Below are 15,419 nucleotides of genomic sequence, written 5' to 3' on the forward strand. Positions count from 1 at the left end.
TCTCTACGAGAAGACCGTTGCATACAGTGGTTACAGAATAAAGACATATCGCAATAAGAGTGGCCAGACAACTTCGACGTGTTATCACAGGATGGTATTCGTAAATAGTAGCAGTTTCGGCGCCAAGGGTTTTCATTATAAAGACATTCAGGTAGGCTAGTCGAGTTGATATCTCATAGGCTTCAAGTTGCGATGGTACTTGATCTGAGACTGAACAATGAACACGACGTCGTTTCTGAGTATCAAAGCAACGTGCAGCTACCGCCTGTAGCTAGAAAAAGCACCCAGCCACGTGACATTTCTTTGCAGACTGCAGCACCCAGATAGTCAGACTACATGTACTATGCGAAATAGACAAATCTGAAGACGATTCGCCTAGTTTAGATTCCATTCTGACCCACAACTGACCTAGTAGATACTAAGGTACTACTATCGCGTCTTGATATAGTTGCCCTTGCTGGTTTGCCTTTCTGTGTCTAGAGATCATTATTACCTCCTCGACACGGAGTTCACTATGTACCACCCGACATCACCTAAGGCAGTAAATGTAATTGCCATTACTATCAGAAAACCTTTTACGCTGGGTTCGTGTCATTAAGTGATAATCATATGAGATGAGCAATATGACCGGACGATGATCATACGTATATTACCAGCGGTCGATAGGGGTTAGAAAATGCTACTTGGAGCAGCGAAATTTGGTAATTCAATTCAATTTGTGTAAACTATCTGATCTACTCTGTATAAGACAGGTAGGTACCTTTATTCTTCATGGAATATGACAGGCTACCAAGATGACCGCCCCGGTTTCTTGGCAAGTGGTTTGTTGCGTGGCCCTGATCCTCAATGTTCATTCGCTACCTTCTGCCAAATTCGTGACACTTCGTCACCCCAGCAGGAAGACCGCAAACGACTCACTAATGAGGTATCTACCTAGGTATAGGTAGCATCTTCTGGGCGTTGAGAACTGAAGCCTTTTAACCACGCATCTTCTCACTTTTGATTCTATGGATCTGGTCCTGCTGATAAATGACTTGAAGAAGGGGAATTTCTTCCAGAACCGATCAACATAGATCCAGGAGCTGCAATCTGTTCCTTGACCCATTGGCAATCGTCACAAGGTATCGTATTTCAGCCGCAATGGTTCTTCCCTTTTTTCTTTCTTTTTTTTTTTTTTTTTTGGTTCGACAAGTCTATATAACTAAAATACGCCTACCACACAGTGCTTAAGATACCTACCCAAGTAATCGCAGGATTTGAATGTGAAACATGACTACGACCACGGTGACCGGCATCGGAAGGCGCTCATCCATACGACAGCCAGAAATTCAACCGCCAGCAAAAGCACCCAATTCTCAGTCGGTGACGAGCCCGATAGATCAATTTCCACCATTTGACGAGGGCCTCTACCAAAAGACAACAGAGTCGGGAGAGCCCAAGTCGAATCCCACATCAAAACATGAGCCGAGTGATCATTGGCAGCCACGAAAGGGAGGCTATCTGCCTCGAGACTATACCAAAGGACCAATCCGACCTCCGAAACACAAGTCGAGAAAAAGCATTAGCGAAGCAATTACCACGATTAGAACACGCAACGCCAGCGTTAGTGCTAATGCTCAGGAATTGGCTCAAGCGCTGCGAGCGCCGGTCTCGTATCGATTAATAGTAAGCTCATACACTCTCACTCTTTCTCTATTCTGAAACTAATTTTTGTCGAGATACTTTGCCTTATATGGTATATGACCTCCGCTACTACGAACACATCTTCCAAATCCATCTTGAATGCTCTTCCCAAACCGATTACTCTCACGGTCATACAGTTTGCATTTGTCTCAATATGGTGTCTATTGTTGGCATATCTGTCGGCGATCTTCCCCTGGCTTAAGAACAATGTTCCGGCTCTCAGGAATGGCATACGCTACCCGTCCCGCGATGTTATCGTAACAACCTTGCCCTTGGCAATTTTTCAATTGGCTGGACATATACTCAGCTCAATGGCTACTTCTCAGATACCAGTATCACTGGTTCACACCATCAAAGGCCTCTCGCCCCTTTTTACCGTTTTAGCATATCGAGTGTTCTTTCGCATTCGATATGCCAAAGCCACTTATCTATCTCTTGTTCCGTTGACCCTAGGTGTCATGCTCGCCTGTTCTACCGGGTTTTCGACGAATTTCTTTGGCATCCTTTGCGCATTACTAGCGGCATTGGTTTTCGTCTCTCAAAATATCTTCTCCAAAAAGCTCTTCAACGAAGCTTCCCGCGCAGAGTCGGAACCTCAGGCAAGCGGTCGAAAGAAGTTGGACAAACTCAATCTCCTCTGTTATTGCTCGGGCCTCGCCTTCATCCTCACGTTGCCAATTTGGTTTATCAGCGAAGGTTATCGATTGATCTCAGATTTCATGCAAGATGGTGCCATCTCTTTATCAGAGAAAGACAACTCTTTGGATCACGGTGCGCTCTTCGTGGAATTCGTATTCAATGGAATCTCACACTTTGCGCAAAATATTCTGGCGTTTGTTCTGCTATCAATGATATCCCCAGTGTCCTATTCCGTTGCTTCTCTGGTCAAGAGAGTCTTCGTCATCGTCGTTGCGATCGTATGGTTTGGCAGCTCCACGACTAGTTTACAAGCTTTCGGTATCGCACTCACCTTCGTTGGGCTGTATCTCTATGATCGCAATAGTCATGACGATGTGGCAGACCGAAGAGCAAACGCCGATCATTTTCGCACCAAAGAAACCATTCTTCCCTTAAGTGTTCCAACAAAGAGAACGTGGGATTCGAATGGCTACGCCTTTCCACCTTCGAGAACCGGTGAAACTCAATTTATGGACAGCTCTGCTGTCTTGGCGGCGAACTCGAAAAAAGAAGACGACGCATTCGAACATGTTCGGCCGAGGGGAAGTAGCACGTCCAGGACATGGCTACCACCTGGTACAAAACAAGAGTCAACTTGGCAATCAGGCGACGCTTAGTAGCATGCGGTATGTACATTATATATCATGGATACGTTTTTGTTTACTATAGCATTCCTTTTTTATCGAAGTGTAGTTTTTGATTGCACATAATCCGACTTGAGGGTCTGAAATTTTCGAGAAGTTCGCTTGTATTCACATTAGAAAACAGACACTTTACTAAACGATTCTTAATCAGTATCAGATGAGGTCTTCAGACTAGAAGCCGCTCGGTTTTGCACCGATACTATAAGAGAAGCAGAAAAGGAAGTTAATATAGTGTCAGCCGGTAGCCGTAAAATATATTGGCTAAAATTTGGGACAAAATTATGTAGCAACTGTCGGTAAGGAACTATGCCATCATGAGGCAGTGCCACCATTATGGCGGCGGTAACCCTAAGCAGCTCCAGCTCAGTGCCTCTGGTCTTGGGTCATGTAGCAGAGGAGATAGGTATTGTCGATGTCCTGCCTCCTACAATAAATCACGCCCGTGAATGAGTTTTGTTGATTAAAAGAAGGAAGAGAAGACCCTGAGCTCTGCGGAATTCTTTTAAAAAGCCAGGATTCGGAATAACAAAGGTTCCGAGAATCCGAACCAATCCGCAGGCCGCAATTTGCGAGTAATGTTCGAACCAAATCCGAGGGAACACGCCAAAAGTAGTCCTAACAAGAACAACCTCTGCCAACGCTTCGCTTCTACCACCCTTCTGTCCTTCTCCGTCCCGGGTTCTTTCTATTTTTTCCTTCTCAAGATATTTGATTTCAATCTCACTATGCGGCCGCAGTTGTTTCGTGCGGCCGCCCGGTCCTTCCGGGTCCCTAAACTGAACAAGCACAGGACCTTCGCGACGACAACCCCTCGCTCTGCTGAGGTGGAGCTCACAATCGGTGGGATAGACCGGGTAGTCTGAATTGACGAGTATCTGTGCGCTGACATTTGTGAATCAGATGGCAAAAAGGTTTCAGTAGAAGGTCGCTCGAATTTCCTATGGCCCGGTGCTAGTATCCCTACTGACACCGAATTATAGCTGGCTCGGCCCTCATTCAGGCTTGTGAAAAGGCAGGCGTGACAGTTCCGAGGTATGTTTGATTGAGCAGTTACGAATTGGCAAGTGTGACTGACGAATTTGCTACAGATACTGCTATCATGAGTATGGCTTCACTCGCGCATTTTAGTTAATCAGGCTTGCTAACACAATAAACAGGAAACTAATGATTGCGGGAAATTGTATGTCTCCTCCTCAAAGGCTTATTTCAATTGATTGAGTTAACTCTAAGCTTTTAGGTCGTATGTGTCTCGTTGAAGTTGAACGTGCTCCCAAACCAGTGGCATCCTGTGCTTGGCCTGTGCAGCCCGGGATGAATGTCAAAACAGATTCGCCGCTCGTGCATAAAGCCAGGGAGGGTGTTATGGAATTTCTACTGGCTAATCATCCTCTTGATTGTCCTATCTGCGACCAGGGAGGTGAATGTGATCTTCAGGACCAGTCAATGCGCTACGGAGCTGACCGCGGTCGGTTCCACGAGGTTGGTGGAAAGCGTGCCGTTGAAGATAAGAATATCGGACCTCTCGTCAAGACATCCATGAACCGGTGTATACACTGCACTCGCTGCGTTCGGTTCATGAATGATGTAGCTGGTGCTCCGGACCTCGGAACTACCGGTAGAGGTAACGATATGCAGATTGGGACTTACCTGGAGAAGAACCTCGACTCCGAGCTCTCCGGGAATATAATTGACCTTTGCCCTGTTGGTGCTCTAACATCGAAACCCTATGCTTTCCGTGCTCGTCCATGGGAACTGAAGCATACCGAGTCTATTGATGTTCACGATGCTATGGGCTCCAATGTCCGGATAGATACTAGAGGCATGGAAGTGATGCGAGTGCTTCCGAGACTGAATGACGACATCAATGAAGAATGGATCGACGATAAATCTCGGTTTGCATGTGACGGTTTGAAGACCCAGAGACTGACGACGCCATTGATCCGGAGAGACGGAAAATTCGTTCCTGCAACCTGGGAGCAAGCCTTAACTGAGATCTCTAGCGCTCAGCAGAAACTGCAGCTGAAGGAGAATGAATTCAAGGCTGTCGCAGGGCATCTAGTCGATGCCGAGTCGCTTGTGGCGATGAAAGACTTAGCTAACAAGCTTGGATCCGATAATCTAGCTCTGGATCAGCCGAGAGGCGACTCTCCCATTGCCCATGGAATTGATATACGCTCAAACTACCTCTTCAATTCGAAAATCTACGGAATAGAGGAAGCCGATGTCATCCTTCTGGTGGCTACGAATCCCCGCCATGAAGCAGCAGTTCTCAATGCGCGCATACGCAAGCAGTATCTTCGCTCAGACCTCCAAATTGGGTTGGTTGGAGAGGAGTTTGAAAGCACTTTTGAATACGAACACCTTGGCTCAGACACCTCTTCGTTGAAGGCCGCTTTGTCTGGAGAATTCGGGGAGAAACTTGCTTCTGCTAAGCGGCCGATGATCATTGTCGGAAGCGCCGCAGCTGAACATCAGGATGCGAAAGCGGTCTTCGAAATCGTTGGCAGCTTCGTTGAAAAACATCGAAACAACTTCAACACCCCTGAATGGCAAGGCTACAACGTTCTTCAACGTGCTGCATCCCGTGCCGCTGCCTATGAAGTCGGTTTCACTACGCCATCTTCAGAAGTAGCGCAGACCAAGCCGAAAATGATCTGGCTCTTAGGCGCAGATGAAGTTAGTCAAAGGGAAATTCCGAGCGATGCATTTGTCATTTATCAGGGCCACCACGGTGATCGTGGTGCTCAATTGGCCGACGTCGTTCTCCCCGGTGCAGCATATACCGAGAAGTCGGGCACATATATTAACACTGAAGGACGTGTCCAAGTCACTCGGGCGGCCACCTCCTTGCCTGGTGCCGCACGTGATGACTGGAAGATTATCCGTGCTGCCAGTGAATTCCTCAACAAACCGCTTCCCTATGACGACATTGAGGCACTCCGCGATCGCATGGAGGAGATCAGTCCTGTCATGCGCCGGTACGATGTCGTTGAGCCAACTTCCCTGAGCTCACTGAGCAAAGTACAACTGGTTGACCAGAACAAGGGCGTTCAGCCAACTGGTACACCTTTCAGGAAGGTTATCGAGGACTTCTATTTTACTAATTCCATTGCTCGGAGGTCAGTTTATTTTTCAAACCTGCGTCATGTCCACCGCTAATCGAGAATCTAGTTCCCCGACCATGGCCCGCTGTTCAGCAGCTAAGGCCACGGGAAATCCTGAGACGAACTTCATGGCTGCTGGTGAAATGTCTCCCCAGGCTCTGTACGGCTAGGACACGCAGGCTCGTATTGCGGCCATTTCGGTCTGTTCTCCTTTGTCTGTTGGATCAGGCGTTTCCATTGTACCACCTAAGTATTGGTTTGCCTCCTTTTTCGTTTCCCCATAGTTATCGATTATTTTCAATTTTACATGGCCAGTGTATCTCCGAATCGTTGTCGGTCATCCTCAAAACTGATCTGGGGAGGTGAATATGTACATATGATGTGGAGAAAATGACAGTCTTCCGAGTCAAAAGGAGTTATTCAATGTGGACCCTCCCATCAGTAATATGGTCCGTTCTCTTGGCTGAAAGGAGTGTGTAAATTTGGATGTTACAGCTCTTCTGAATAAGCTCCTGGAGTGTTATCTCGCTTTGGTCGCTCTAATTGAAGCGATATAGTAGTCATACGTAGCGTTGAACATGCCCCAGAGAGGAAAAGATGTTATATGTGTCGGTAATTGAAGCTTCGAGTTGTAGGAAGTTCGGATCCGCAGCGCTCGCCGCAAATTACAACTCATCATCATCAGTTTCCCCCGCCGTTGCTTCAGCATCCTCCCCTGCGGCGACGGATTCAATTGATCTTGGTGGCATATGATCCACCTGTGGCTTCTTAACAAACGGAAGCTCTCTTCGGGGTGGTGGGACGGCTGAATTTGTTAGTATAGTGCTGTTTTGAGGTTTTTCGTCTGATGCCTGCTTGTTGTCTTCGCGCTCGTTTTCTATTGATGGTGACGCAAGTGCTTCGCCTGTGTTGGTGTTTTCGTCATCTTCAAGGGGCTGGGGCGTAGAAGTTTCTTCATCTTCTGTTTCCTGATCGTCTGAGTGACCATCGATTTGCCTATCGTGATCGACTTCCATCCTCTCAAATCCGTCCTCACTATCGGATTTACTGTCTAACATGTCTTGAGCGGATCGCTTTGTTTTGGAATTGGACGGGCCAGAGAGAGGATGTGTGGCCGAGATTGCTGACCGAATCTCTGATGCTTTATTGAATGCCATGAGTCAATGATGCCATATATTCAATGCAATTGCCACAACGAATCATACCTTTTTTAGAGTCTACCTTTGCGGAGGCCAAGAGGCGCTGTTGATTGCGAATCTTGAGCTTCTTCTCATTCAACAATTGCACGAAATTGGCCATCAGTAACTCATCGTGCTGGGTCTTGGCGCTCATGAATTCTTCTAACTGCTGGTTGAGTCGTTGGATTGCGTTTTCGGCGGCGCGGTAACGATCTGTTAAAGTGGAAAGACGTTCCGCAAGAGTATCTGCCCTTGCAACAGCTGCACCCGACCAATCGAATAGTTGAATTGCCTGTTCATCATCCTGTCTTAGGGTCACAGAACCCAGCCTTTGCTGTCCGAAATTAGATTGATACGGGAAAGATTGCTCATGACGGGAGCCTACTGTGATGGATTGGACTCGTTTGCGTATCGTGATAACTAGCTCCCTACTAACGTCGCCCGATTCGATGATACTCGCCGAAGATTCAATTCCAGAGAGTATTTCGGACTTTGGGACGGGTTCTTTGAGCTGACCAAAAACATATGACACAATTTGAACCCATTCGTCGTCGCTACCTCGGTAGTTCTTCGCGCAGAGAGTTTTCAGGCGGGTTTGTCGCACTGTGTCACTTGCCTTAGAAAGTGGTCCAGAGCAGAAAGGAAACGATGGTGTGATATATGAACTGATCACGCAGAGAATAATTCAACCAGAACATACCAGTGCCAGTATAGGGGTTCTCCCCCTCCGTCGCAGCAATATCCAGATCCAGGGCATTAGAGCTGGTGGGGGAGACCTGGAGGAGCACGTAACCATGAGTATCATCACTCCGGGAAATGCGGAGGATCCTCTGGGAGAGGTCGAGTGTGCTGGAGGGCATAATGATAGAGTGTATGCTGAGTGTTCTGTGCTGTGGTTAATGCCTGTGGTTAAAGGCCGATGCGTGCAAACTAGCTCTGCGATCAGACGTCAGAGAACCGCTTATTTCTCAAAAACTGTGTGTCTTTCATCGCATGGAGCCATTAGTGCTGCCTATTCATTTTTGTTTCCACGAGAATGGCAAGCCAGCTAGGCATTAACGTCACCCAAAGTTGAAGGAATCTACTCGTTCCGCGAAGAGCCTCATGTTAGTGGAAAGAACGAACACAACCATGGATGATCGACAGCCAAGAATGCCGCCCACGAAAGTTGTCCGGCCGAACTTTCCAAGGGTTGATGTTAGTTGCCAGGGTTCAAATAGGACCTACAGCAGGTAGACTTGTATACCCAATGACAATGGTCTCCCAATAGTACCTCTCTTTACAAAAGTTATCTGCTCGAGATCACCGGCTGTGGATGAGCCAACAACCATGCGAGGCCCAAATCAAGACCAAGCTCGAATGTTCTCAGGCAATATAAACACACCTGACGTGCAAATTCGACCACCTCCGTGAGGTTGGGCGCAATGATACAGATACTTACGCATAATTGCTAGTCAAAACTTTGCTATAATTTGGGCACTCGCCTTTCGGCTCTTTACATTCCATTGCCTGTGACTCAGGCTATTACTTGGAGAACGACATTGCCCTTTAAGCTGGATATTACATTGACTCTGCGTGAACACACATCCTAGGTGGTCGAGGGCTGAAAAAGTACCCATGCCGCCAGTATGATAGAAGTTAGCATTGTTGCTGAACAAACAGAGACTTTGATGAGCACACTCCTCTATTTGGATAGCCAGTACTCCGTAGCAAGACAAGTTAGTGGCAAGTGAGAGAGGTGCCATGGGTCTTCCTCCCCTCATCTGAAGAGCTTTCTTAACCTTTGCAGTGAATGCTTTATTTCCAATAGAATCGTCTGTGAGCGTCTCTGACGAATATGTGACAGAAATATAAGTATTTGTATTCAGAGAGATAAGGTTGAGGGGTTGGGGAAACAGATCCCCAGTCACATACTCCAAGAACTTCAATCGTCTCCTCATTATTCTGCCCCTTGGTCGTCCCGTCCCCTAAAAGCACGTTCCCTCCACCCTCCGGGAGGAATCCTTCCCGCCACCCACCTTAGTGACCTTGCGACCTCATACATCGAAGGGTTTGAACTATTTGTCACTTGAATTAAATCGTACTTCGTCGCGATCTTCGTGCCTTCAAAACCTCGACCGGTTCTATTTACCAGCATACTACAGGCCTGGATCTTCAGTTTATTCCTGGTGTCTTCCGGAGCATTTGATTACATTGATCTCCGTAACGTGCTCACTGACTCCCTGAGTCTAAGTCCAACCTGAATCTGCAGTGTAAGACGCACCTGGATGATCCCCAGCACTGCCATCAGGTTTGAGATAGCCTTTGACGCACTGCGTTGGGAATACTGCACCTGCACCAAGGGACAACGGGATGATGCCCCAATTGGCTTTCGACTCTGTGTTAGCGAGGGAGATTTCTGAGCCCGCTCCCTGGAATCGTCTGTCCTAAGTTGGTCCAACTTTCTTTACATGATATTCTCTTCTGTCGCCACCGGTTCTTCGATAAGCCCTCCGTAACATGGAGTCATCGACTTGTCAGGTCCCACATGGGGACGAAGAGACGATCGAGTGTTGGGACGACGATGGGGATCTACACTGTTACGAAGACATCCATATCCGTACGGCATCAACTGCTACATCCGTAACGAATGTATCCACTCGTCGATCGGGTCATCGAGATTCTATATCATCCCGTCGGTCTGCTCGCTCTGACCTAGACTCGAACGCGGCAGAAGATGAGGATTTGCAGGTTCAGCTTCCTGATGACGACGAAGTTTTGAGCGAAGAAGCCATTGCATCTGCCAAGAATGCAGGGATTCCCTTGCCAGTCAACGTTCCCAAATCGGCTCTCGTTGGGGGAACGATCAAGCGACTTGGGCGAAGAAAACGGAGGAAGAATTTTATTGACGATTGGTCTGACGACGTTGAGCTTCCAGGTCCTGATGCTGTGCTCGAGCTCAAAAAGTTTAAGGACACAGTCTTCCCGGAGACCCTCAGGCAGCTCAGTTCAGCCACAAACAGTCCGGTGAAAAGATCTCCTTCTCCTTTATGGGAAGATGATCTTTCGACGCGCTTGCAGTCAGCCCTAACAAATCTAAGTCAATTTGCGGATGACAGCAATTACAGCTTGGCGGATAATGACAATGTCCCTACCATCAAAGTTGCGAAGCCTCGGTCACCAAAATCGACCAGATCAGTTGCCGAGCACAGCGTAACAGGGATCGATGCGCCTGTCGAAAATGTTGAGGACGACTTCGAATTACCAGCGGATGATTTTCCTCTTCATCTTTCTCTTCGCAAAGACGGTATGGAGGCCACTAGCCCTGTTGCAGACGATTTCGACCTGGATTGGTCCGAAGGTAGTATAGGGATTCGTTTCGGTGGCACAAAGAGAGACCACCGTTCAATTCCAAGCTCCGCAGTCTCGGTTGTTAGTCCTAGTGCCTCCAGTTGCCGGACAGGCGAGAGCGAGGATGAAGGGCTTGATGGACTTGTAATTCCCGAGGGTCCTCTGGACCTGGAATCAATGTTGAAGAAGCGCCAGGATACCGGCTCTATTGATAGACCGCGCTACTCGTCATCAGGCCAGGCCGAATATGAGCTGACTAGCTCGGATGATTTTTTCGCAGGGCTCGAAATCGAAAGCGGCGATGCTTTCGATTTGAAGAAGCTTTCCCTCAACCCAAACGTAAAATACAAGGTTGAGCGTCCCAGCAGTCCCGCCCGCCGTTCAACAACCTCCATCACATTCACAAATACTGCGGTTTCTCCCAGGACTCGGATTCCGCGCCTTTTGGGTCATGACCGTCATTCAACACATCTCGAGACTGTTTCAGAAAGTGGAGCTCCGCTGTCAAAGTTTCCGGGCTTACGATTTTGGGCGAGGGGTCATGTAACCCATGCCTCTGTCTCTAGCCTGCCCTCAAGACCAATATCGACATCTCCGACACCTTCGACTCCCGGCCGGCGATCTGTGACTTCTCGATCTCCCAAGACCCCATTAAGCAGCGACCGCGCCCCTAGCGGCACACAGTCCCTCAGGAACAAACGATCCATGCCGACTATTCGAAGTGTACCGCAATCTGCGCAGGTGTCATACTCACAGGGTTCTCTTTCTCGCGGAGATGAATCAACACGCCCTTCCATTTCTCAAGTTCGAGCAAGGACGCCGGTGGAACGCACAGGAAGCGACTCAAAATATTTGAGCCGCAAGGCCCAAACGCCATTTATTCCAGCTGGGGCTTCCGAAACTCAATCTCATCACGTCAATGTAAAGGGTCCTCGATACTCTCGTCGGACAAATTCCGATGGTTCCGGCGAAATCCTTAGCTCACGAGTCCCTGTATCTCGATATTCTCGATCAGGTCGACATTCGATTTCGAACAGCATTACTGATGAATATCAGTGTAAGAATTTGATCACCGCCGCGAAGCAGACTATCACTAGACCTACGCGGAGGCATAACTTCGGCGATGGGACTGAGCTGGAATCATTTGACGATTTACCTACGTCCTCCTTTGCAGAGAGCAAGTTCATCAAGCACCCAATTGGACGCGGTGTCCCGAGGTCCCTCCGTGGCAGACTCGGTCATAATCAGACTCGTCCCTCACGAACAGAAGTTCTGAAACCGCCGTCGACTCCGTGTACTGTCCCTACACCATACGACCTTACTCCTCGGTTTGCACGGGATACAAACGCCTCAAGAAATGCAAGAGAACAACGTATCGCTTCAATAGCATTCAACCTGAAAAGCCGGGAGAGCAATCCACTTGGCCCTCTCAGCTCGAACTGGAGAAATCATAACATCGCTCGTGTTCCTTCGAACCCGGCGACGCTTAGCAGAAAAACTAGAGGTGTCACACCGTCCGGTGGTAAGCCCTTCCTGATCAAGTCAATAGGAAAGGGCTCTCAGGAACCGAAGTGTACGTGTTGTCCCCTACATTTGAATTGTTTTTTAGTTGACAATTTTTCTAGACGTGAACGGTATGCATTACAATCCGGACTCTTTCCAATGGGAGGGAAACGAGACTTCCGTTATTGGGTTTGAGTCTCTAAGATCCCCAAAGTCCCCCAAACCGGCACCCGCTTTGATCACCAATGTGAGTGCGATGCAGAATGTGCAGGTCGTTGGCGGGATGGTTTTCGATCCACGACGCATGTGCTGGCTGAAGCTGGCATCATCTCAGCCGGGCGCACCGGGGATGGTGGCAGTACAGGTTGAAGACGATGTCTTCGCCGGACTTGATGACCTCGAAGAAAAAAGTCAGAGAAAACCTCCAAGTGGCCCAGGTTCTGGTAGCTACGATGTTCTCGACCGTACTGTGAGTGGTGATGAGCCGAGTTGCGGCGACTCATCAGACGAGTGGCCCATGACAGAGGAGTTTGATGTTGGCCCAGAATTCGTGAGACGCCAACGTGTCGAGGAAGAGAAGTGGAGGCGAAAGGTCGAAAAATGGGTCCAATCCGAACGTGATAGACATGGAAACAGTTGGAGGTGGGCTATCCGAGATATAGTTGGTTTGAATGGCTCTCATCAAACTCAAGCAGTCCGCCGCATGTGAACATATTCAACGTACTTCGTCTTTCGGAGGGCATAACTATTAATCGGGAAATGTTGCGATACCCAGGAAAGCATCCTGGTGGAGGTCTGTTCTGATTGTTGCTGCTCTTTTGATTGAATGGATCGTCGAGGTTTGATCAGTTGAGGACTTGACTGGGACGATGCTTTTATATGGGTGGGTGTTCACTCTGGCTCGGCTGCTATGAACTTCGTGCATGAGCTTACGATATATTCTTGTTGGCCCTGATGAAACTGGCCAGCGAGAGATGACTTTGACATTTTCTTGTTCCTCTCGTTTGTTTCTGCTGAATGCGACTTTGCTGTGACGGCGATTGTATTGTAACTTTTGTGTACCTATAATTTGTCTCAATCAGGTATATCCTATCCAGATTTGTAGCCAATAACCCGATTTTCTTTTGTGGCTTGGTCCGGTATCGGCATGTTTGTGCATACGCATCACTTTTTTCCTGCCTGGTTGAATGTTTAGGGCTAACCTTGGCTTAATTATTTGTTACAAGTTTCATCGTTTTAGACTCGAGTGGGATGGTTGGAGATAAAGAGTCGAGATAGATCCATTCGCTATGCTGAATTCTCATGCTATCTATTTTCATAGGTTGTAGCTCATTCCTAACCGGGCTGTGTTGTTGTAGGAGATGTGATATATGTTATTAGAGCGTTGGTCATGGACGCAGGTGAGTGCTTAGAGCTGCCTTGGATAGCAATAATGCTTGCATACCTACCTACTACCTGCCGAAATCAAACTTTCCCGACCAAAGGGATCCATACAGTGGGGTGCAAAAAGTATTCGACCACCCATACTTTACCGCCTACTATTCTGCCGGCAGAAGACCACAAAACGTGTACATATCCCTTATTTCCCTAACATATCACAACCAAATGGGCCGTAAAGGCAAACTAGGTGAAGGCAGTTATACAGGCAGATGGTTGGTATACAAAATATTAGTTATAATGGGAACAAAATCCATCCTAATTAGGTTTAGCTAATAGTAGGCGGTAAGGTAGGGGTGGTCGAATACTTTTTGCACCCCACTGTAGTATTACAAGAGCTGTAGGGCTATAAGGGGATAACCCTGACCGCGAGTATAACTAGCAGAGAACAGTATATTGGGTCCCTGGACAATCTCCTCATGTATGGATGATCCCCTCGCGTAGGGTCATCTTGCTCCCTATATCACGTTCAGTTCTTTTTCACAGGCTGAAGCGTCGCGGCACTCTCTATGAATGAGCCACTACGACAAGCTGCTTCTAGCCCACCTTGCCAGTCAACCAATAGCGTCCATATGCAACTTGTAGAGAACAGTGGCTGCATGCATGGGGAAAAGCGGAACTTTCAAGGCTTCATGGCTAGGAGATGAAAAGTGGACCAATAAGTAAAGCCAATGCTCGGTAGATCATAATAGGTGCATACAACAAAGGCACATATAATAAGTCAGAGATAAAGTATTGATAAATAGGAGAGGCTGGGGCTGATTGATCCAAGGACGATCTATAGATAGGCACCTTTAAACAAGAGGGGTCATGATAAAATTAACACAAACATGTGTGTACCACCCATAGAAACACAGCATAAAACGCAAGCAGAAAGAATTCTACAGCTCGGATATGAGATTACATCAATCCAGTTCTTCCTTACGACGCGCTAACATTAAACAGACGAGAGAAGTCTAGGCTCATGTATGTAGCCGGTTTGTCGACTTGAACCAACATTCATTATTCTCCCACTTCTACTCAGGCCGTCATCTTTCCATATCTATCTCGTCAGTCTCCTCTGCTTCTCACCTCTCTCATCACTGGTAGCCATTACCTGAGATCTTGTAATGATTGCCGGGTAGGCAATCGAGCAATGACAGGTGCTCCAAATTGGATGGTCGCTAACGTCGTTCCTCCCCACAGCTTAGTGTAAATAACAATCAATGTTTATACCTCTCTAGTGAGTTAAGGTACGGAGCACGGGGGCCAACCATCTAGATATATGATGGTTGACTTTGAACCAAGCTCGCCAATGGCTACAAGAGCGGGGGCAGTCTCCAGAGGAGGCTGTTCGTAGGCCTTTCTTGACTGGACTTACCGACTGGTAACAATATAACCTCCAATGTGAAAACGGAATGAAACAAGCGAATTACTACTGATGGAACTGCAGGCAATACATATTTGCTCACGGATCCCGGTCCGGCCAATCGGCCGGAAATTGTCGATGAATTACCAATAATTATCGTCCAGCTTGACACAAGATGAAATTGAGCACTTGTCTTTGGTTTTGGCCATGCTCATAATCAGTTCGGCTTCGCCATCATATTTTTGTCGGTTTTCCAGCGGTTTTGGGAGAAAAGCAAACAACGGGAAAAAGCCAGGTTCGAGACTCTGCTGCAGGAAATCTGACCGCAACCTTTCACCACGTCGTGTGCCGTCCAATGATGATGTGTCAACCATCCTCTGCATGAGTGATGTTTATTATTAAGCGGCAAAGTTCATCTCTTTTGGGCCAGCCGGCTTTTCGGATGCACCTGGAAGCATAAGTACTGGAGGGTAGAGAGCCCCCAGCAACAACTGCAGCGAAGAGCCTTGTCGAG

General features: G+C 47.8%; 4 protein-coding genes across 4 annotated transcripts; 3 read left to right on the top strand and 1 right to left on the bottom strand.

Moving 5' to 3' along the window:
• Positions 1-1,994: 1,994 nt before the first annotated feature.
• Positions 1,995-2,978, top strand: ALT_6342 (putative ER to Golgi transport protein (Sly41); the record flags this gene model as incomplete). The annotated part of the gene is made up of 1 exon (XM_089600056.1): positions 1,995-2,978. The coding sequence occupies one exon, from the start codon at positions 1,995-1,997 to the stop codon at positions 2,976-2,978; it is 984 nt and encodes a 327-aa protein (XP_089455518.1).
• Positions 2,979-3,730: 752 nt separating this feature from the next.
• Positions 3,731-6,279, top strand: ALT_6343 (putative NADH-ubiquinone oxidoreductase, subunit G; the record flags this gene model as incomplete). Its single annotated transcript, XM_033564594.2, has 7 exons — positions 3,731-3,845; positions 3,906-3,929; positions 3,986-4,037; positions 4,094-4,108; positions 4,163-4,185; positions 4,243-6,124; positions 6,177-6,279. 7 exons carry the CDS (start codon positions 3,731-3,733, stop codon positions 6,277-6,279), a joined length of 2,214 nt encoding a protein of 737 aa, XP_033420485.1.
• Positions 6,280-6,774: 495 nt separating this feature from the next.
• Positions 6,775-8,147, bottom strand: ALT_6344 (uncharacterized protein; the record flags this gene model as incomplete). The annotated part of the gene is made up of 4 exons (XM_033564593.2): positions 6,775-7,244; positions 7,315-7,621; positions 7,673-7,890; positions 7,988-8,147. 4 exons carry the CDS (start codon positions 8,145-8,147, stop codon positions 6,775-6,777), a joined length of 1,155 nt encoding a protein of 384 aa, XP_033420484.2.
• A 1,639-nt stretch (positions 8,148-9,786) lies between these two features.
• Positions 9,787-12,829, top strand: ALT_6345 (putative cytokinesis regulator (Byr4); the record flags this gene model as incomplete). The annotated part of the gene is made up of 2 exons (XM_033564592.2): positions 9,787-12,190; positions 12,243-12,829. 2 exons carry the CDS (start codon positions 9,787-9,789, stop codon positions 12,827-12,829), a joined length of 2,991 nt encoding a protein of 996 aa, XP_033420483.1.
• Positions 12,830-15,419: the final 2,590 nt, after the last annotated feature.

This window comes from Aspergillus lentulus (assembly GCF_001445615.1).
Source record: "Aspergillus lentulus DNA, contig: Alt12, strain: IFM 54703, whole genome shotgun sequence".
NCBI lineage: Eukaryota > Fungi > Ascomycota > Eurotiomycetes > Eurotiales > Aspergillaceae > Aspergillus > Aspergillus lentulus.